This window comes from Cariama cristata, unplaced genomic scaffold (assembly GCF_000690535.1).
Source record: "Cariama cristata isolate BGI_N322 unplaced genomic scaffold, ASM69053v1 scaffold22981, whole genome shotgun sequence".
NCBI classification, from domain to species: Eukaryota; Metazoa; Chordata; class Aves; order Cariamiformes; family Cariamidae; genus Cariama; species Cariama cristata.
This window is the reverse complement of record NW_009599024.1, coordinates 1-23,951: the sequence shown is the minus strand read 5'-3', so window position 1 is coordinate 23,951 and position 23,951 is coordinate 1. Positions and strand designations below refer to the sequence as shown.

At 36.3% G+C, this 23,951-nt stretch overlaps 1 protein-coding gene across 1 annotated transcript in view; it reads left to right on the top strand.

Annotated features, from left to right (window-relative positions):
- Positions 1 to 22,025, top strand: part of LOC104168827 (oxidation resistance protein 1-like) — a 31,828-nt gene extending 9,803 nt beyond the window's left edge. The window contains exons 3-7 of the mRNA XM_009709550.1: positions 118 to 237; positions 5,378 to 5,530; positions 13,316 to 13,500; positions 16,928 to 17,721; positions 21,853 to 22,025. Of these exons, the coding sequence (XP_009707852.1) occupies positions 118 to 237; positions 5,378 to 5,530; positions 13,316 to 13,500; positions 16,928 to 17,721; positions 21,853 to 22,025 (1,425 nt within the window). The remainder of the gene's footprint in view (positions 1 to 117; positions 238 to 5,377; positions 5,531 to 13,315; positions 13,501 to 16,927; positions 17,722 to 21,852) is intronic.
- Positions 22,026 to 23,951: the final 1,926 nt, after the last annotated feature.

Below are 23,951 nucleotides of genomic sequence, written 5' to 3'. Positions count from 1 at the left end.
AGGAATGATTTCTCTATAGCCTACTTTGAGGAAGCATAGCAAATATACCTGAACTGGTGGGGAATCTAAAGTAAACCTGAAAACGTAACTTCTAACTACGTTATATCTTCTTTATAGATTTTGTATGTTCCTGACCCAGACTACATTTCTAGTGTGGACAGCTCCCCCTCTCTAAGTCCTATAAGTCCCCTATCACCTACATCTTCCGAAGCAGAGCTTGACAAGGCTACAGTAAATGTAGGTATACCTCTTGTCCTTGGAATTAATTTTCCCTTACAAGATAAATGTTACAGGTGCTATGCTTTCTTCTTAAACTATCCTTTCATTTTGGGGAGAAAGTACTTTACAACACTTGGAGTTGAAATGTAAAATAGTACCTTTTTAAAATTAAATACAAGCTTTTAATCTTTGTAAATGACAGTTTTCTATGTGAAAACTGATTTGCCGGCAAGTTATTTGTAGCAAAATACTATCCTTGCACACTGACATCTTAAATACTAGTTCCTGTTGCGTTTTCTGTATTTGTTACCTTTCAGAATCAGTTAAAAATTTGTCTCTAATCTTATTGATAGTTTTTGTAGCAATGATACATTGGCCAGAATACTCAAGTAGCTAAAAGGCAAGGGTTCCCTGCTCCCTATAGAGCTGTGGGAGGGGATTCTCTAGTTTCATTTAGCAAAACAAAGTAAAGAAAAAAAAAAAGTCTGTATTAGCCCTTGACTGAGGGGGGGCTGACTCTTCTACTCGTTAGTTCTACATTAGTTCTACATTTGTTGACTTTCAAATAATAAAATTGTGTAGCCATCAAATCAACTCTGTATTTCAACTCAAAAGTAGATTTTTCTTTTTTCTTTTTTTTTTTTTGGCTAGGAGGTAACTTTGTAAAAGCATCTCTTTCCAGGAACACTGGTTTGCTGTCAACAGAATTCCATGGGGAGAGCTCCAACCAGGAAGATGCAGTGTGGGAGCCTGAGCTTCTCTGCAATTTTTGCAATTATGACCTTATTCAAATGTTGCTTAATATGTCACTACTGTTCTTTTCCCAGTTATTATTATCTTATTATCAACTAACAAAATTTTCTTGATAGTACTTCTTGATAGTGCTCAGTCAAGCTGTCAGATCTCTACTCCAGGATTCTGTGTGCTCAGAGTTTAGGAAGGTTTTGAGACTTTAAGCATTTATTTATTTATTTATTTACTTGCATGACTTGGTCCAGAGAAGTTTAAATGTAAAGGTATTGCTTTGTTGCTGAATAGATTCCCAAGCTGTGTTACAAAGGCTGTGATGACCCTTCTACTAAAAATTACTATTTGTTTTTGCTGTTGTACCATTACTCTGACCTAGCATGCCTATTTTGTGAGATGTCTGCTGTCATTTGTACTGAATAATTTCTTTTGTTTTATGGAAAACTGAAGGTGTTGCAGCACAGTAAATAGACTGGTCTGCAAAAATACATTCTTCTATATCTGTCTCAAAATAACTGTAAATGCTAGGATAGGTCTACCCATGTAGCATATGTTGTGAGAAGTTACTCAAGGGAAAATTCTTAGTTTTACTACTAGAAATCCGAGCTCTTCTTACAGTGCGCTAGATTCCATGTCAGAAAATACCTTATTCTTGCTGTTGTGGATTATTTTTTATATGCTTGTTTGCATGTAGTAGATAAGGAGGCTTAATATTATAACCATACATGTAATGTATTTGAAACTTTTTTATTGACTATATGCACATAGCAGAGATAAAAAAACTGGAAGTATAGAAGAAACAAAGTAGATTAAAATACTTTAAAAGTTAAAATTCTCTTGTGCAAAAGGTTGTTTTGTTTAGTTTAGGCAGTTTGATGTTAGTGACAATTTGAGTGTTAAACTTCATTTAACACTGTTGTTGCAGAACTATTTTGTGCATCTCATACATGTCATGGATAGGTACAAGTAGTTCTTAAATGCTTCAGGGAAAGTCAAAGAAATGAGGAACGTGATAATAAAGGGTTTATGGAAGATTATGTTTCTGAGGTCTTTTGAAGTACATGTAAGGAGGGAAGGGATGTTCATAGATACAGTTTGTCAAAAGAAAGCAAAGAATAGAAATCACTTGCGCTTGTCAGTGTGGACTCTGTGTGTGTCTCTGTGTGTGTGTTTGGTTTCTGTTTTTCAAACAGTTTCTCCAGCAACACAAAAAGCACTCAGCTGCTATTTGAGCAGTTAAGGCTGAAGGATTTTGTTCTTCATCATAGCACCTGTTTTCCACATTTCTCTCTTCTCTCTTTACTGATTGCTGTCCTTATGAATGAGAGAAGTGTTATCTAATTTTCTGTATTGGTGTCTGTCATCTTTGACTCTTCTCCGATTTTGACTCCAGATCTGCAGTTTAAATTTAAGCACGTTTCAAGGTAAAGAGGATATATTACTCTACCTGTATAATGTAAAGGGGTCTTCTCTCTGTGCTATGGTCATTGAAATCGATGAGTTGCTAGAAATTGAATAAGATGACTAACCAACATCTGAACCTTGGTTGAGGCAAAAATATAAACTATGATATGCTCTGTTCTTTTGTTTCTGTTCTATCAAACACTGGAGTAGCTTAACACAACCATGTGGCTAAATACAAACCAGCACATGGCTACTACAAGACCTGCATAAACCCTGTGAAGTTTTTTATATGTTGCTACACTTAAGCTAAGATTTCAGTGTGCATTTCAGTAAGTTTGTTAGTGTCAGTGTGTATGTAAGAACTCAGCTTAGACTTTTAAGCCTTTCTTACGTTGCTGGGTTTTGTGAAGGGTTTCTTCATTCAGCAGTCTGATGCGCATAGAAGATCCAATAAGCTTTACTACCTCTAAAAATTAAAATCCGCTTAAAAAATAATATGTAGTGACAAGAGTATCACCATTAAACTTGAAAGTCTGCTAGCAGTATTATTCCTGTTTCTATGTCATGTGGCAATATGAATGAGAAATAGCTGGCTTATTCACAGTGGACTTGGATATCAGCTGAGGACTCTTGCAGCCACTTGCTAGGTTAGATACATCACAAAGGTAACTATGTAATTTTTAGGAGAAAGGCATATATTAGAAGAACAACTCATCTCCGGGAAGCTTGCTTTTTAATTATATCTTAATTAACTTTTTCAGCAAAATTCAGTTCAGTGTTCTGTAAGTTGTTTTGGTGTTTTGTTTCCTTTCGAACTAAAACTAAAAGATGCAGGTGAAAGCTAAAGTATTGCCAGAGAGATGATGAACTGAAAACAATTGTGCATAATGCTCCTGAATGTGATTAAAGGCATTTAGCTGCAATCTATACTAGTGAATAGAACTGAACAGAAAAGCAGAAACCCAAAGGGAACATAGAAGTGCACATTTTTTTATAAGTAGTAATATTTTATTAGTAACTAAAAATAACAATTCTGTATGAAATGGAAGTTTTTAAAGATTGGTTAAACTCCAAAACAGGATTGCTGTGACTATAAAATAGGCTTGGTGCATTCTGTCTACTATATGTGTAGCTTTTATTTGAAAAAAATTTTTTCACTGTCTCTCTGGTCCCTGGTAGGGTTCCATGTTCACTAGTTTGTTGGATGTACTGTTAGACAGCAAGATAGATAACTCTTCCTGGTATCTGTGCAGGAAGGTCATGAAGGAAATCCTTGGAATGTTATATCCAGGTACGTGAAAGACAAAGATAGCTGGAAACAGACAGAGTGAATTTACCAAGGAATTTACCTGACCAAAGTGATTGCTTTCTGTGATGAGATGACTGGCTCAGCATATTAGGGAAGAGCAGCGCATGTTATTTACGTCGACTAGAGCCAGGCCTTTGACACTGTCCCAAAGCAGCCTTGTTATAATACTGGGGAAATGTGAACTGAACAGGTGAACTACGAGATGGACTAGAAAAATGGGCAGGATCTTTGGGCTCAAAGCCATTCAGCATTTGTGTGTGTGGTTGGTCATTTTTTTGTTGTTTGTTTTTCTGTGGTGGTGGACAGTTAGGAATCCTTGAGGGTCCCTATTGGGTCTAATATTGTTTATAATCTGCTCATCAGTGACCTGAATGGTGGGACAGAGGACAGAATGCACTGTGAACGAGCTTGAGGGCGGGGGGCAGCAAAAATTGCAGAAAGTGGTCAACACACTGGAGAGAAGGGCAAGGGCTGCTCATCAGAGGGGCATCAACAGTCTAGAGAGATAAAGTAACAGAAACCTCATCGAGTTCAACAACGGCTAAGACCTGCCTGGGACAGAAGGAGCACCATGTGGCAGTACAGGGTGAGGGCTGACTAGCTACGTAGCAGTTTGGCAGAAAAAGACTAAAGGCTGAGGAGCTGCTGGGGCTAGTGTCCTGGTGGACATGTTGAACAATGTCCACTTGTGATGGTGAAGGCTTACCACATGCCAGGTGGCAGATGAAAGAGGAATACCAACAGGTTAAGGGAAGTGATTATTCTGCTGCCTGGGGGGCTTGTGAAGCTGCATTTGCAGTGTTTTGTCCACTTCTGGCATCTCCAGTACAAGGCAAAGATTGACATGCTGGAGAGAGTCCGGTGGAGAGCCATTAAGATGATCAGAGGACAGAAGCATATGAGGCACAAGGATTGGCCGGGGGAGCTGTGTGTGTTTAGTCTGGAGAAGAAAATACTAATGGACAACCTGCTTTCTGTGTTCTACTATCTAAGAGAGAGATTAGAGGGAGGAGAAGGAGTCAGGGTCTTCAGAGATTCATTGTAAAATGATAGGCAGCAACAGCTGCAGGTTACTGCACAAGAGGTCCTGGTTAAATAGCAGGAAAATATTTTTCATGGTGAGAGTGGTTAAACACTGGAGCAGGTTTCTTGGAAAGACTGTGAAATCTCCAGCCTTGAAGACTTAAAATCAACTGGAAAGGCCATGAGCAACCTGATCTAATGTAGACTTAGACCTACTTTGAACACAGGGTTGGACTAGCTGACCTTCAGAGGGTCTTTCCAACATAAAGTAGTGTATAATATTATGGAAGGATAATGGAAGACATTTAATAGGACTTTTTTTGTTTGAAGTTGGAAAACAATCCTTTCTGCTAAAAACTTCTCAAATTTTGCATGTGACAGTATATTGGATGGTTTCCTTTTGTAAGTTCTGATCATCATTTTGTTATTTCCAGGTTGATTCTGGATATCTTTGCCCACTAGCGTTTCTTATTGTGGGCTGGTTAAGCTGTGGTTGATTAGTTATATACACTGTCAGATCAAAGCAGTCCTTTAAACTACAGTGGATTTGGAACCTATTTTTACATTTGCTTTTATGTCAAAGAGAAAGAACAAAAAATTATGCAACAGAAGATCTCTTACAGTTAATATTGAAAAAGGCAGGTTGCTAAATTCTTTTTTTATGTTCCCTTTTAGGATCCAGATGGAGTCCAACAGAAAGAGTCAGCTGCTTCACCAGCACATGCATGTGTTCGTACTACAAGAGTGGTATCATCCACCTCTGAAGAGGAGGAAGCATTTACAGAGAAATTTCTAAAAATTAATTGCAAGTACATCACCAATGGCAAGGTACTTAAACATTCAGGTTTTACTATTACTATGTGGGATGTAAAAATGAAGTAGATTTAAACCATTAACGTACATTAAAATTTAGTTACTGATAGGTAGATGAATTGGCTTACATATATATGTGTATATATATTCTTTTTTTATTCAGTTATCTTTGGATTACCAGACCACTTGTTTCTTAGATGTGATGCAAGCAGTTAATATGTGATTAACCTGTGACAGCCTTCCCCCATTCTGTTAAGTGATTCTCTTGTGTTGAGGGCATGAGGTTTATTTGTTCCCTGTGTTAGTAACTCTGGTAAGTAGTTCTCTCTACTTAACAGTGGAGAAGAGCATGCCTTAAACTATAAGGAAATACGTAGTTGAGTAGCTTCACTTCCATTTTCTTAAAGCAGAACATTGTGAGCAGAATTAACCTCTAATTCTGTAAGCAAACACTTCTGTATTGGGTATAGTGTGGTAGAAATCGTGAATTATTTTTTTTACTTATTTATTTTATTTTTTATTTTTTCCTTTGAAACAGTAGTTACAGTTCTCTCTGTCATTACACAAACACCTCCAAGTTAGTGGCACTTAAACTAGCTTCCATGCAGCTCAGGTGCGCAAGTCGTGCACAAGTCTTGGACAGATTTTTAGAGATTGAGATCATGTCAAAGACTTTACCCCAGAATGCTGTAGGAAAAAAAAAAATAGTGATCTACCACCCCACAGAAAAATGACTGTTAGATACTTTAATCATGAAAAAGAATACCTTCACTCAACCTGAATAAATGCAAAGAAACTCAAAGTACTTGTAGTACTTCCTCCTTCACCTGAAGTTTGGGTATGTATATACAAATGCTGCACATTCTGTGTTGTTCAGCAATAGGCTTGCAGATAAGTTATGCTAATGATAAACAGATTAATCAGAATCTCCTAAAACTGCGTATTTTTTTTTGCTGGTGGAAAGGATTACAGATCTATGTATGTCTAGACTTGAAGCCTTTTGACAATACGTGATTATTGGCAAAACCTACGTGTTACAAGTTGGTGAGACAAGTACAGGAAAAGCTTAATTTGTTACTTTATTCTACTTTGCAGTTAACTTGCTTCACTCCTTGCATTCTCCCTCTGGGCGACTTTTTTTAGGTTGACCCTAGACGAGTCGTTACTTCTCAGTTTTAAGTGCTCTGATGTGGAGGAATTGAGAACTGTGAGCCTCTGTTAGAAACTGACTATACTGGAAAAATATAGTCTCAGGTTAAAATTTACAGTATATTATTTATGTGCTGTAATTCCTCATAAAAATATTATGGGGAGTGTTCACTGCATCTGTTGTTAACTAGCATCTTTATAGCCTATTTTCTAAGAGCTTTAAGGGGAATTCTGTTTCTAAAGAGTTGTATAATCCACCACAGTATCAGCCCGTACTCGGGGAGGTGGATAGGGAGAGAAATGAATGATAACTTGCTCAGATTTGAGTGCCAGATTTCATAAGTTCAGTGTGTAATTTAGCTTTGTGTCACATGCGGTAGGAATGTCCTCTGGCATATATTCTTATCTCCTTGATACATTTCCTGATAATGCAGGATGAGAAATCTTCAAATGTTTTCTAGAGAAAGCTTAAAAGATTCATCTTCTGTTTCCCACTCTGGAGGTGATTTTGAAGCTTATTGTTAACTTTTATAGGGCTTCAGATGTGAAGTCTCAGTCATCATTGTGACCGATGCTTGCAGACTAAAATCTAGTGAAAGGCTCTTTTTCAAAGTGTTTAATTTCATATATGCGAAAAGGCTTGCATTAAGATAAGACTGTCTCATTTCTCACTTTTCAAGATTGCTTGTTCTCTATGTATTTGAAGTTGGCTTTAGTCACACCTGTGATTTCCTAGACAAGCACACAGGAATTTTCTAGGATGCAGTGGTTGGAACCTGGAAACATTTGCTCTGTGATAATATTTGCTCCCTGTTATCTGGTTATGGCTACTGTTAGAGGCATGATGTGGGGCACAGTTAGAAACAGGGTGGTATGGCTATGCCACTCCCTGGTCGGACAATAAATCGGTGTAACCAGTGTGCTGCGGAGCCACACCTTAACTCACTGTTTATTGCATATGTAGGCATGCCCTTTCTTGCAACCACACTGTTTACCTCTTGTAGAAAAGTATGCTGCTCTGTTTTTTCGTTCTTTGCACTGTTCCTTGCAGGCAGGAAAAGATATCTTAAACAATCTGCTTGACTGAAACTGAAAGTAATAGAGGAGCTTAGAAATTCTTTGTTCTTTATGTTTGTTAGTTTACTTGTCTTGTTTTGAAAATTAGTAGGTAAAGGAAGTTTACTAATACTAAGGCTTAAAACCCAAAACAACCTGGCAATGTGGGCACAAACACATTTTTCACGAAGTGAAAAGGAGGACATTTGTGAGTTTCGAGACTTCTACAAGAAACAAAGAATTAAACTAAATTGTTATCTTTATGATAAAAGCTTCTTAAATCGTAATTACAGGGTTTTGTTCTACCTTGTGTGCTCCAGAACATAATGGAATTATTTAGAAGTAACTTCTGTTTGAAAACTGCTTGTCAAAAGTCTTCTCAAACCTTCTTAAAAGTGTCTTTTACTGAACTGCCTAATCTTAATGTTTGGGCTGACCAATGCCATGAAGTTTGGCTCTAATTCTCTCTTTATCATGACTGTTTGAATTTCTAGCTCAGATATTATGTAGGATTTAGAGCTCACACTTCCTGAGGTTAAAGGAACTTCAATGGAAAGAAGTTAAAACCAATTCAGAGTTTAATATCTTCATGCAGGTGCAATTTAGCCTACTTTCAACATGCACTGTTTTGCTTATCTGGATTAGTATTTTCTGGACCAGCTTTAAGACTGAAGTGATCTGTTTTTAATAACCTAGTGTGTCCACATGGTTTTCAGTAATAAAGTGGCTTAGCATTTCTTCTTGAGGCTGTTAAATCTGAACTTTATCTAAATAGAAATTCAGTTAATGTCTTTAGAATCTGTCTTACGTACACGGAACTTGACTTCTAGAAGTGGTATTTTGGGGGAGTTTTGTTCAAGAACCAGAACTTCCTGTAACAGTATCATGTTGAACTACTTAGTAGCTATATGCAGAGTCTAATTTTTATTTCAGTTTCATTGACAGAGTTTTTGATACTTTTTTTCCTCAACAACTAGTTAGAAGTATGGCTCAAGTCACTGGTTATTTGGTGGAGGATGTCCTAAAAACCTGTTTCTCATGATCCTCTATCAGCAATTGAGCTGCTAATAGCCTGGAAAATTAGGAGATTAGAGCAAAAACTGACAGTATACTGGAGTCATGTAGGAGTTTGTAATGTGCATGCCATTGCCCAGTCTTTTTATGCTCATGCTCTGATTCGCCGATCTGTCTCTAGCTACATTATTGGGACAAACAATTTTTTGAAAATATTTTGAAAATTGAATTTGTATAAAATAAAGTCATAGACCTGTTTCTAAAATGTTCAACAAATGTTTGATTACCATCAAAAGGATTTGTGCTGAAGACAGAAGATGACCATGAAGGAGAAGTTGGGTTGATCTCCCTGTGTTGATATGGGTAGGCACAGGCACAGGAAGAGCTTTACTTAGTAAGTAAGCCCCCATGCTATTCTTTATTCTGAAGAATATATTCATGCGGAAAATATTTTCAGCAGCTCAGCTAGGCCAGAGAGGGAGTTTTGGAACTTTTTCCATACTCCAAAAGCAAGGAACCGAGAAGATTATATGGGGAGCAGACTTTAGGCTATCAGTCTTTGTCAGTGCTTGTAAGATAGCAGGAGAGGTTAAGTTATTGAAAGTAAGTCACTGAAGAACAGAATACTGTAGGTTTGGGTTTTTTCCTGGCATCAGTGTTGTTACCCATTTCTAGGTATTTTGTAGAACAACTGTGACATCTGCTGCCATAGTGCATAAATGTGTATGAGTAACCAGAAAAGTCTGTTCAGAACCTAGAATGCAGGATACTAAAATGCTCAAGAGTTCATTACTGGCTTACTCTGAGACAATTGTTTTGAAGTATATGTATTGTAGGAAAGCTGACATAGAAGTCTGTCTGATCTATGAAGGCAAACTAATGAGGGAATGAAGTTTCAGATACTCTCCTTTAAAGAGCATTACAAACAAGTTAGAAGGTAGTAAAGACAGAAGCTATTTGTCTTACAAAAGAGTCACAGAAATTGTCAGAGAAAGTGGCAGAAACACTGGCATGTCTGAAAAAGAATAATTAAGACTTAGGACCAAACAGTGTTTCTTTATCTGGCTGTTATCAGAGCTTTACCTAACTACCTAGGTTAACATTCAGTGAACAATGATGATAATAATAAAAAAATGACAGAAATATTAATGATGTTTAGTGTATTAAGAACGTTGTTTCGAGCCTGTAAATCTGGGACAACTGTTCTTTTGTAGAGAAGTGCCCTGAAGTGTTCATATAGTAGCTGTGCTCCATAACAAAAAACTTATGAACCAGAAATGTTGCATTGGTCTGCCTCCTGTTGTCTTTTAAATAAATAACAATGAAATAGGTCATCTCTTGTTGGGGGGCTATAAAGCCAGTGTTTTCAAGATATCTGTATAATCTTTCAGCTGCTTATAGTCATTGCAAGTGACTATCAGTCAGACTATCATTGCAAGTTTGATCGGCTTCTTAGTCAGGTGCACATAAAAGCCTGATAGTTCCAAAGGCTTAATTCTCTATTTCTCTGTCAGTGTAATAAAATTTAAATGGAATTACACTTTCAGATTAATTTTTTTATGCAGAGTATTTACCTATGGTGTTGAGGGTGTCTTCTAAGACCAAGATAAGCAAGCTTTTAGGTTCCTAGCTGTGTCTCTGGCTGAGGCTGCAGAGCTGGGCTTTAGAATCTTCATTCTTGTCAAGGACAACTACCTGATGTACAGGTTTGAGGGTTTTCTGCCATCAGATGCGTCATTGTCAGACTGTTCTAGGAAGCTTCCATTTACAACTTGTCTCTTGTTTTCCTTATGTAGTCAATAGTCTTGCACACTTCTTTGAACGTTTGCCTGCAGAGAGATTGTATCTACTGTTCCTCAATGTTTGAGTCTAAACACCACAAAGCACTATACAATTTCTTTAAACACATTCAACTTTGCCCTGGAAACAGACTTTTGTCCTGGATATGATGACATTTCTTTAAGATATTGACAAGCCTGACCTTTGGGTTTTGGGAGGGGTAAGTCCGTGGTTTCTGAATTGTTAAAATTGAAGCTAAAGCGAGGTAACTGAAATGAACCAGTTGCACATCATCTTCTCATCACACACGTTGTTCTAATGTTGTGATTCTCCAGTGTTCAGGTAAGGAAAGTAAAATTGACTTATGAAACTTTTAACTTATTTTGCAATAAAATATTCTTTAATCAATTTTTGACCTGGACTGCCAGCTGAAGCAGTCTTTCAACTTGCTTTTGAGAGCACAGATAAAGCATTGAATTTCGTGTTTGTTTAATGAAACCAGGGACCTTGTTGACATGGGGGATATATCAGCTGTGACAGCTTACTCCTTGATAGAAAAATGTCACCTCCTTTTATTGCCTAAAGTCCTCCGCAGCCTCAAAAGCTTTAGCACTTCCTGTGTACTTAATTTACCAAGGAAGGATCGTTTGTTCATGAAACAGTGAACAAGTGAAGGCAAAATCTTAGTCTGAAATGAAAGAGTTCTCCAGTGAACTTGATTACTGATCGCTTCTACTGAGTAATACATCACCTTAGAAGTTGGTGTGAAACATTTAAATCCTTCGAGTAGAGCAGCCATACAACTTTACCTTTTTTTTTTTTTCTCTCCAGCCTGACTGTTCTGAAAAGTCACATGCAACATGTGAGCAGAGAATAGAATAGAGTGTTTCAGTTGGAAGGGACCTGCAATGATCATCTAGTCCAGCTGCTGTTAAGGCTATGGCCTTGACTTTTGTGGGTCAGATCTGGAGAATATTAACAAAATTCCACTTTCACGCGTGGTCATTAGTGAAAGAGCTCCGATTTAGAAATGATACTGCTTATTGCATTAGGTACTGAATTTATGGAAGTAGTATTTCTTTAAAGAGAAGCAATTGTTCTTATGAATAGACTCATTGACTTTTGCAGTCGTGTTAAATCTGTTTTCTAGACTACAGTGGATATAACCAAATGTAAACTTCTGTTGACAGTCATCCTCTTGGAGTTCTTTTTTGCACCTTGAAAGTCTTTCCGCAATACAGTGCTGGGAAGGAAATACCACTGACAGTTTTATTTCAGTGTCTTAAATGCCTTAGAATAATGTAAATATGTTCTACTGACTTTAAAGTCCTTAGCATGCACTTTTTAGAGTACAAAGCATATATAAAACCTGACTAGGCACTGAATGACTAAGGGGATTTAAGTACAGATGCATGAGCTGCTTTTGAGACTGTTTTCATTTTTCCATAATAGTGATATCCTTGGTCATTGCTGTAGGCTTAATACTATTTTTGGTTTGTTTTTTATCAATTGTAATTTTTTGCTCACTATATAGCATCTTTGTTTTTCTGCTGTGAAGGTCATCAACCATTGCAGTGCTGGGAATAAATTTCTGGAAATGGGAAGGAATGTAGTTGTATTACATACTGTGCTGATATGTCATCTTAAAAGAAAACCAAAAACCAACAGTTGCCCCCAAATACACAGTGTTTGTAGTCACTGTGAACAGTTCATCAGTGATCTGGGTATTTATTCAATTCCTGATAAGCTTCAGCAGCTCATGAAGCAACTCTTTTATGACTTTGAATGTCTCTCTAAATTTGTGAAGTCCTTAGGATTCAAGATCTAGAACTGAAGGATCACTATCATCCTGCTTAAAACTACGCTTCCTCCAGTTTAATGTTTTAATTTAAACTCTACTGTTCTAATAGTTTAATGAATTTCCTTAGGCAACTGGCGTTGGTGTTCGCCTGTGTTTCTAATGCTTAAAAAAAAAAAAGACTCAACTTATTGTAAATTAGCCTGGTACCTGTATTGTGTAAGAATCCTACAGCTCATAGTATAAGTACCAACTTTCTTTAAATTTTTTCATACTAGAAGTTTAAAATCTGCTTGTATTCATGTACTGCAGCAGTATGATTGTGATTAAGTCTATCCAAAGCTGCGTCTTGATGCAGCTGCATCTTTAAAAATCTTTAATATTTTTAATTTAGTTTTATTCTATGAAGTGTATTTGTCCAGTCTGTCAATAGGTCCATTAAGTTCAAATGGCTTGTTTTGGATACTGCTGTTGCTTTTGTGTAAAGAAAAAGAAGATAAATGACTGGGGTTTTTTTAAGATCTTTCTTTTTTGTTGTTGTTCTTTAATAGTAGAAAGTGAGAAGAATTAAGAGTCAGGTTTTAGACAATGCTTGGAGTTTCTTGCAAAACTAGCAATAAGCCCGGTGATTTTCTGGGAAGGATGTGTCTTTACCTCAGAGGAGCTGCCCAGCCTATCCTTTAGGGTGCAAGGGCTTCCTTTTTTTTTTTTTTTTTTTTTTTCCCCCACTCAACCCAGATATTAAGTAGTTGTGAGGAACAAAGCTGTTTTCTTTTGGGATAATAGGTGACATTAATTTGCTTCCCCAGAAAAGCAGTTATGTTTCTAGATGACTGCGGAAAAAAAAAAGAAAAAAAACAACTGTATGAAGTTGCTTATATAAAGATACATACAAAGATGCTTTAAAAACTAATTAGAAAACACTTTTTTTCCCCACAAAAAAATACAGAATAAGCTGAAATATGAAGGAGAAAATTTACCACTTCTTTTCCCTCTCATTTTAGGGTACAGTCAATGGTGTGCTGCTAGTGACGCCAAATAATATAATGTTTGATCCTCATAAAATGGATCCTCTGGTCCAAGAGAACGGCTGTGAAGAGTATGGCATCATGTGTCCAATGGAAGAAGTGATGTCAGCTGCTCTGTATAAGGAAATTGTGGACAGCAAAATTAAGGATTCATTAACCATGTAAGATAGAATAGTGTTTATAAAGCTTTGAGTAAATATGAACTGTAGCCATATTGCTGACCATACAAAACTAGCAAAACCACGTTTTCTTCTGTTGTTTTCCTTTTTAAGAAGAACATCAAAGATTGGCTTGGAAAGATGAGAAAGCTTGCTTTACTATAAGTTCTCGCATTCTGCATACTATATAGAATAAATCCTCTTCTATATACGTGGATTTAATTTCTTCAAATAGTCTCTTTTAAAAATCCGTGTATAGCAAGAGGTACCACACCACTTCCTCTGCCCCTTGGCCACTGTGAAAACAATAACAGATGTATTTGATTCTTCAGTAGTTTAAAAACTGATGTACAGAATAGAGAAGTCCAACTTAAACAGCTTTAGGGGTAACTCTTCATTGTTTACCATTTTCCACTTCTCAAACTAACTTCACATACCCTCTTGTTGCTTTGATAAATGATTATAAGACTAATTATCTGACATTTACATATATTTTTATGGTGTTAGAAGTATATTTTTTCCCTCTTTGGCTAGGGGCGGAGCTCCATATTTGCCTTTGAGTGTAACCTTGTTTGAGGTGAACAGAGTGAGTTTGGATCGGTGAGCTTTAATTGCTGGTGTTTACCATTTAAAACTGACTTTAAACAACATTATGAAAAATTTTTGTTCCATTCTGTCTGTTGCCTACTTTTTATACTGTTCTTAGAAATAGGATGAATTCTAACATCAAAGCCAAAAAGGATTTAAAAAACAATAATAAAAAAACCCATGCCACCTTTACCTATCGCAGCTCATAAAGCACAAACATTTGCAGACTACGTTGACCATCTAGCTGCAGGACAGTGGACTCCTTTAACCAAGGTAGTTATCTGTATGTATAAGAGAGTAAAGCTGTTTCCCTGATACGTAACTCTAAAAGATGCAACCATTTTAAGTAAGGTATAAAGATACTTGGTAAGTCTGAAAGATGCCCTTTTACAGTTCTTACAGGTAATATGCTAAGCACATCTTTCCTGGTGTTCTTATGTATCTGGACACTCAGAAGAAATAACTTGTCTTGTACCATTTTTAAGTTCAGTTTCAGCAGAGACATGGTAGTAAACTGGTATCTTGGCGTGTTCTTGTTTGCTGTCTGAAGGCATGTGTTTCTGAAAGCGCAACTACTGTATGTATTACTATAGTAATACTTTGGGGGGTTTTGATGTAGAATGAGGATACCTTCAGCATGGTTGCTTTCTGGAAGTTTATTTTCCAGTTTGAATTTTTAAAAGGTGCTCATAGTTCCTACTTCAGTTGATGTATAGAGCAAGTAATGAGATTATGAAAATTAGATTGCTCTTTTTAATCTACCTGTTTGAATTGTAATATTGCAGTTACAAAACAAGTCTTTTTCCTTGTTTAGTTTCTTAATGACTCAATGTTGACTTACAGATTTATGTTCCATGCCTTGTTGATTTTTGTGCTCTTGTAGCACATGCATTTTTGTTTTATAAATGCATATGCAATGAAAAACATCTAATAATGAAAAGTGTGTTCAGAGCTCTGTATGTCCAATATGATTTCTCTTTCTTGTCAACTTCATAAACTATTAAATGGAGCACTAACGTCTAGCATTTTCTTCAGTCTCAGCACTTTTATGCCTTAGCCTCATCAAAATTTGAGGCATGTTTGTAAATTTGGGGGAAAACAAAATTCCAATTTCTTAAGTCTGTAAGCAGAACTGCCAACAGCTACAGCTAAATCTGACAAGACCTGTATGTCTCGAGGTATTTGAGACTTCAATCATGTTTTCCCACTATTTGTTGTTTTCCAAATATTCCACCATTATAATTAACCCTCTTTTCCTCTCCCAGTTTTGCCAACTGTCAAACCTGTTTAAACTTGGAAAAACAATCTGAATATTGAAAATAAGATTATTGATGTAATGGAAACTGATTACAAACCTGACAGATTCTTTAGTTCTTAAAACTGCAGTTTCATGTTGTATGGTTTCTATATATAAGCCACAATCTATGCTGAAACTGGAAAAAAATATATCTGAAAACATACAGATGTGTTACAAATTTCATGTCCAAGAGGACCTATTGCCAGTATAATCCTGAAAAATAAAGGAAATGTTCCAGTCTTCAGGATTTACTACCTATTACTCTAATCTACATGCTTTGAAAGCAAAATTACTACATCAGCACAAGCTTAATATCAGCTTCATGTTAACACTTGGACAGGAGGATGCATGTGCTTTGCAAACATCCTGAATTTTAGTGATATCTCAGTAATGTCAGTAGTGTGACCTAACTGAATAAAAAGTTTTGTAGAAATGTGGAGTGGATTTCTGCTTCTTGAAGATGGGTGATTAAGGTACAAACTTCTTAAAAGCATTTGATGCTAGGTAATAGCAGATGTAATGTGCTTGTGGTAGCAAGGGAATTGGCTTTGAGAACTCTAGTTAAAAGTATGTTTAAAGATAAGAATTTTTTATGTGAAGGCTATGTTCTCCTCAGTTTTTTTGCCAACAGTGGAAAAACTTGAGTCCTGTAGATATAACTAGGCATGTTGAGTCCCCTTGTAGTCCTTCTCTTCTAAAACTCATAGAATTTCTGGTTAGCTTATTTTGAAAGGCAGGTTTGAATAAGGTTATTTCCTTTGGGGAGAATAAGGGGTTTTTTGATTGCTTTTTTCCTTGCACTATTTATCAACATTTGATGTCTGCTTTTTAAATTGTTCTGTTGTACCGAGAAGTTTGGGATTTTTTTTTGCCTAACAGTGGTATCATCAAAGTTAGGTACATGACTGGTGAAGACACTAATTACTCTTAGGTATTTCCAGAATGGTAAGATCTACCTTGATGGTTCCTGTTCTGCATTGACTAGCTTAGATAGTTAAGGTTAGACCAGATGATTTCTGCCATTCGTTTATTACCAGTGAGCTAGGTGTCCACTTCATAATAGGGTGGGACAGATCTATACAATTGTACTGGCCTCTCTGGTGGACAAAGCTTAAAAGATTGTGGAAGATTTCTGCCTTTAGAGATTATGGTTGTGTGTAGCTTTTTGTTGTTTTTCCCCACTTTTTTTTTATTATATTTTTACACTTTAAGCATCGCAATCTTGTTGGTTTCATAGGAGAGCTGCTCCTTGCAGAAGTAATGTCCTGAAGTTGGGAAATCCTATCTATATCATGCTGGCAAAAGGTCTACCATAAGTTTACCACTACAAGAACATATTTTATGCTTGTTTTTATTACTGATGCTCTGGATTAAGGGTTGTTTTTTTTAGTTTGGTTGGAGGTTTTTTGGGTGTTGGTGTTTGGTGGGTTGTTGTTTTTTTTTAAGAGCACCTTTAAATTTTTTCAGTATTAAATAGAACTTAATAAAGAAAAGAGCTTGATGTAAAAGACACCTGCTATAACAATACTTTTATCTGTTCAACAGAGATGTAGAACAGCTGTCTGTAAGGGAACTTTGCCATTCCAAGAAAGCTGCAAAGAGCAATACAGATGAAGTGGATTCCAGGATTCAGGATACAGGCAATGACAGTGCTAGTACTGCCCCAAGGAGCACAGAGGAGTCTCTTTCGGAAGATGTCTTCACAGAATCAGAACTCTCTCCAATACGTGAGGAGCTTGTTTCTTCAGATGAACTTCGACAAGACAAATCTTCTGGAGCATCATCAGAATCCGTCCAAACAATAAACCAGACTAGTGCTGAATGTTTAACAATTATTTCAGACTCAAATGAAGCTGCTAGTGACTTAAAATCCAGTGCTGAAATAGTTGTAAGTGTTAAACAGTTTGGTACCCACAGCTTAGGTTCAGAAAGTGCTGAAATGTCTATAAAGGGGGCACAAGAACCTAGTGAAAATATTACAGATGTCCTCCAGCAGTCTCTGCAAGGATCACATGGTAGTGAAGAGCATGACAAAGAGGGAGAAGTGGGCAATGATCAAGATTCCTCACTAGGAAAAGAACCAGAAGGAGAGAGTAAGACAGGACGGGAATGTCCACATTGTGAAGATACCACAGACTCTCAAAAGAAAGAGGCAACTAGCAAAGGAAAAGTAGTGAGAGAGCGAACTCAAGGCTCAGAGACAGAAGTTGAGGAACTCCGCAAACTCTGGAAGACTCACACTATGCAACAAACGAAGCAACAAAGGGAAAACATGCAACTTGATTCACAAAAAGAAATTAGTCAGAAAACTGTGACTGCAGGAGATGGGCAATTAGAAGGTGAGTCAGTATTTATGGATACAGCGTTAGCTTTCAGATTTACAATGTATCTCCCTCCAGCTCATCAGAATTTTAGTTGTTTTTCATTCTGTAGAGCACATCTCCCCATATATTGCTTATATTTCTCATTGGCTTGAAGATATACTGAAGTTATACACCAGTGGGGAAAATGCTCTGGAAACTGAAAACGTGGATACCTTTGTTACTGTCATTTTTCCTCATTGAAGTGTTATTTATGATCATATTAAAACACAGTATCTTTGTAGGGGAGATTTAAATGAGCCTGTAAAATTACATCCATGATGCATTGGTCACTGTAGAGCTCAAAAATTAAAAATGTTCTTTGGCAATCAGCTAGCTGTTGCTTAAATTTTGATCCCGGTGTACATGTGTATGAATGAATTTCAGGGAATGAATTTAATCTTATTTATAGCATGTCTACCTTGTGGCTAAGGCTTATGGTGTGAGCAACAAACACTGGAGTCTTAACACTGATACTTTCAGAACTTTGTTTCACTTGCATCTTGTCATACTTTCATGCTAACTAGAACAGGGCTAAGCATACAAAAAACACTTTTCAGGACAAATGAGAGCTAGATGGTGAGAAAATAGTGCTATGAATATGGGGAACAACTAGGTTTATATTTCTTGAGTACCTTTACTCTTTTGCATAGATCAGGCCCTAGGATTGTTAGTTGGAAGTTATCTTGGAAGTCTGAAGTTACTCAATTCATATAAAAAAATGCTATATCTTTTTTAAGTAACTTAAAGATGTTTCTGTATATATTTGTTTTTTGCTTTTAAAAAATTTCATACGTCACTTTCTGATGCCTTACTGTTTTACTAATGGAGATAAACTAGTTGTTTTAATTGTGCAATATTTGGGAGGCTAGAAAGCAAATGTATCCATAATGCCTGTCACAAACGAATAGATTACATGTGAAGTGCATTTAAAGGTTACATTGTTTATGTTAATTATTAAAAGTAGAGCTTGTATTGAATAGAGAGGTATAGTCTTCAGTTGACAGAAATTCATCTTACACTTCAGAAACTGATATGATGGTTTTAGGGCAAAGGGGTTCTCCTTCTGTTAAGGAAATAACTTAATTTTGAAACTTGAAGCAGACTTATAGTTGCATCATTCTGTGATAAGTTTGGCTTTTATGCCTTAAATATTAGAGGAAATCCTCTGGCAACAATGTCAACTAGCAGTAGTTGCTGGTTGTGACTTTTGGAAAATGCAAGCACCAAGTGCTCTTTGCCACAATTGCTGCTTTTCTTACAATTGAATATTATTTGTAATTCAGTTGTATTAGATGCTTTAGTTTTGTTGATTTCCCCCCCCCCCCAAAAAAAGATTCTATCATTGAGTCACTCTGCATATTTTTGTGATCATGATGTTATCTGTACAGTCACAGAGTGTGTGTGTGTGTATATATAATCAAAACCAGTGTCTGCATACAGTCAGACAGAGGAGTGCTGACTAGAAACCTTCTGCACATGGTGTTACAGCCTTGCTGAAGGTTGTGGGGATAAAATAGGAAGAAAGAAATTTTTCGGAAAAAAACACAAAACAAACAAACAAAAAACAAAAACAAAAAAGCCAAAAAGCACACAGGTTGCTTTTTGGACTGAAGTAACTGGAACAAATCTCCAACTTCCATTGGAATTATTGTATGTTTCTTATTCTTGCATGTTGTATTAGCGGAATGAAAAAAAAGGTAAATCATGAATTAATGTGTTTCAATCTAGATAGATTTGGTAAAGCTTCTATTGGCTTTGTCTACAGACAGGTTGAAATAGAGCCAAGATAAAAGCATAGATCTGTTGCTTAACTCTTGAAGGTCATCAAAGACTAAATATGACAGGTCAATTAACAGTAGGTCACTAAAAACACTGGGTCATTAAAAAATTGAAAGACTGTGAACACTTTCTAATATCCTATCTATTGGACTAACACTCTGAAGCAGTGATACTACAAGTTTTGTATCATTAAGTTACATAGATAGTCTTTTTATCTCTTGCATATAGCAAGGACTTAGTTGAATTTTTTCTCTTTTGTAGGCGTTTTGAGCATCTAGGTTTTTGGGAACTTCCATTTCTTGATCCTCGCAGAGGTCAAATGTTTCTGAGTTTGGAATTAATGATCTATTTGTTCTGAATGTTGAACAGGTGATGCAATGCAAGTTGATAACTATGAGTATACTAGAATAGCTGAAAGTGTCTCCCTTGAAATTTTTTTTTATTTGGACTGCTCAGGACACTCTTATATTCTCTTCTGTTCTTACAGATGCTTATGTTAACCACTGGACTGAAATAAAAGCTGGATGTAGTTGATACTTTGGAGAAATTGTAATGGTCTATAGTTTTGTGTGTATATAAACAAGCGCAAATCTCATTAAAGATAATGTGTCTGCTGCTTAGCTGGATATTGACAGAGATTGAAGGGAGGGGGGGAAGCATGAGATGCACAATAGCCATTACTGAAATATTTTTGTCTGATTAATTCTGTGTCAAATATACAGCAATATATTGGAGCACACACCAAAAAGCTGCATCTTAAATAGTCCTTTTGAGATTTGGGTGCAGGGCTAAATTGTTTGTTTTCATTCTCTCTACTAGCTGGAAATATAATCTCAGTCCTTTTGCTTTCTTTAAAGTATAGTACAAATCCCACTTCTCTGAGCTCTAGGTCAGAGAAGAAGTTCTAAACTGCTGCTTATGAAGGACCAAAATCCAAAATCCCAAATATCAGATCATTTTAAGAGTACTTCTCTAACATTGCCACAAAGTTCGTGTGACAGTCCTACAAAAGAGTTTTTTGATTTATGTTGGGCTCATTTTGGTTTTGGAGTTGTTTTTATCTGACGATTTACCTTTGAGCTTACCGATTTATGAAATACTTCCAAATCATATATGTTATGACTATTCAACCATACTGTATGTTGCAGGTATAATTCTAAAATTCTGTAACTGAAAATTAGGAGGCGCACATTTAAATATTTACTCAAAAAAAACCCAAACCCTCTTTTATGGAACAATGCTATTTTAAACTTTATGATGAAAATCTGAGAAAACATACAGTGGAGATGTTTACAGATCAAGAAGGTGATCTTTTCTGTGCTTAATGTATCTGTAGTCTGCATAGACACTGAAGCAGAGCTTCTTCTGTAAAAAAAAAGTGAGTGTCCTAGTAAATTGGAACATATCTGTATGTACATGTTAGACCAGAGGTAGGATAAATCCTCTGTTGTCATAGCTGATCATAAGAATTCTTGAACTTATATCCTCCTTCCTTTCTTTAAAACGTCTCTTGTGTCTGAAGCTCATGTTCTAGGATTTGGGCAATTAATCTAGCAAAGAAACAATTTTGAGAAGGCTTCTTCCTTTACCTTGTGCTGACTTGACAATCCAGACCTTGAGGGTAATCATATAATTCTATTAGTTCAATAAAATATACTACTGGAGGGGAAAATCCCATACCACAACATCCAGTATACTTCATCCTGAAGTGGTGTTCATACCTTTGAAGTGTTCAACATAGCTAACAAATTAAAATTCATCTCAGTCTTCTATTAATGAGTTTAGCGGGCATGGTGGCATCGTGTATACCGTTAGACTTGATGATCTTTGAGGTCTCTTCCAACCATTATGATTCTATGATTAGTAGTGCCAGAACTTTTCTTTTTTTAAATGAAAAGTAATTAAAGAACAGCTGTGACATATGTGAATCAGGGCTAAGTACTTATGTAGTGTTGTATATTTTGCATATATATGGAATATCTTTTTAACAGTGGGAGGGTTGTCTGATTCAGTGTTGAGGGGTATGCATTGAGAATACCTTCTGAAATATTTTTCAAGCATGGATGAAAGACTATCGTAATGTGATCTGAGGTTGGGAGCAGAAATAAATGTTTGAATTATTCAAATGTGTTTTACTTTGAAGTTAATTCTGCTGATGCAATTTACGTAACAAAAAAAGGACAGGTAATAATTACTACCTATGTTGCCTCGTCTCCTATTATTTATATATATGTCCTATATATCTGTATTGCCCAATACAAAATTGGCTAATAATTTTGTTGAGCTCTTTTGTACCTTGTGGGTAGCTTACTTTTTCTTTACTAATAGGTTCTTCACTTACGAAAGAAAAAAGGCGACATCGATCTCACAAGTTTCTGCGTCTCAGGGTTGGAAAACCCATGAGAAAAACGTTTGTTTCACAAGCAAGTGCATCAATGCAACAGTACGCACAGAGGGATAAGAAACATGAGTACTGGTTTGCTGTTCCCCAAGAAAGGTAAGAAGGAGCTAGACTGTAAAAATCAACACTTTCTAATAGGTCTTCGAGCTTCTTTTTCTGCGCCATTCAAAATTTTTCAGGGACTGTGTCTATAAAGCAACACAAATAAGGGTCAACAGTGGAGCACGTTGATGATTGGCTTGTACTTAACACTGGAATACTTCATTACCATACTGAAGTTTTACTTATTTACTTGAGTTACTTGTAGGTTCAGCCAGTAATTTCTCATGGTATTAATTTAGGCTTGTGTTTGTAGCAAGTAAATAATGAAAGAAAGATTCCAGTAAATGGTGTCTAGTGAAAGAAGGGAGTTCTGCAACAAAGTTTTTTATTGTCACTATCTGTGTTTCCTGTTACTTGGAAACTTTCAAAAAAATTCTCTCTACTTAGAACTCTGAGTTCAGAAGAGCTAGCTGGGGTTCTTTTGTCTTATCTTTATATATGGAACATAAAATTTTTCCAGGAAGCAATCTAAACATATCTACCAGAAAAATACCTAAATTTGTTGCAGTGATTCAAAGACATGAGATGTCCATGCTCACTCACTGGTAAAGTCTTGAATTCTTAAATGATCTTTACTGCTAGGAAACTGATTTATTTTCGAGTTGAATATGATTATTGGAGATTATTATATCCTTGTCAGAAGGAGGGGGGGAGAAAGGAACAGCAACAAAAAACTATCAGCTATCATCTTGTATAAATACCTACACACAATGATCGAGTCACTTTTCCATCTTTTCTTTTGAGCTGAATGGCATAGAATGTCCAGTTGGGGCACTGCAGTTGAGAACAGATATGGATCAATTGGAGAGAGTCCAGAGGAAAGCAGCAAGACTAATTAATGCCTAGAAAGTGTAACATATAAAGAAAATTAGAAGTAAGTGGGGTTCTTTAATCTAAAGGAGAAAAGATTGCTTACAAACATAAAATCATTTCATACTCCAAAGTTGGCTGCAGCAAGAAAAATAGTCTTTCTTTTCATATTCACTGTGAATGGAGATGTGCAACGGACTGAAATTACGTCAAAATATTTGAGTTTTCCGATAGGGAGAATTGAGTCTATGTTAGCACATCACTAACCTGCTTTTAAACATCACCCCCGCTACCCCTAAGTGGTGGAGATTATGCAACGTCTTGAGACAAATATCTGTCACGCTGATTCCAGTACAGCTAATCCTGTCTGGGCTAGGTGACCTCTTGTGGTTACAGTCAACTCAAATTTTCTTGTTCTGTTCATATCATGTTTAATTCAAAAACGGATAAATGTTTTGCATATGGCAATGATGTCTAGGTCAGCTGATTAAAAAGATTACTGTCTCTTTGTTTTATTTTCTAATGTAACAGAGCAAGTACTTATCTTCAGCATAAAGCAGAATTTATCATCTATTTCAGAAGAAATAGTTCTTAGTTTACAGTCTGTATCTGATGTCCTTGGAAATTAGTCCACCTATGAATGAAGGGTTTCTGTCTAACGGCATGGAGAATTAGTAATCTGTTCTTTAACCATCCAATGTGTGTCGTATGTTTTTTGTACACAAAGTCACATGTGGTGGTAGTGGGGTGTTTGTTTTCTTAACTCAATCTTAACCTTGCTGGGTGCTACTCCTATTATTTATTCTTCAAAATATTTAGTGTCAACCCAGTTATCTTTGTCGCCTCATGGTAAGAAAGAAGAAGTAGGTATCTGACAAACCTGCGATGTTCTTAAACTCAAATGAGCCAGTCTGGGAAGGAGTCTCTTAGTTCCTTAAATTTATTTATGTTGTTAACTGCTATAATTATACACAATTTCAAGTTCTTAAAAAGTTAAAATTTGGATTTTTTTTAATTTTTCTGCTTGTAAGGCTTTTTGAATTGATACCTTCCTCAGTGCATGTATTTCTTGCTGTTCCTGTTCTTCCAGTATACAGTTTTGCAAGGATTTAGT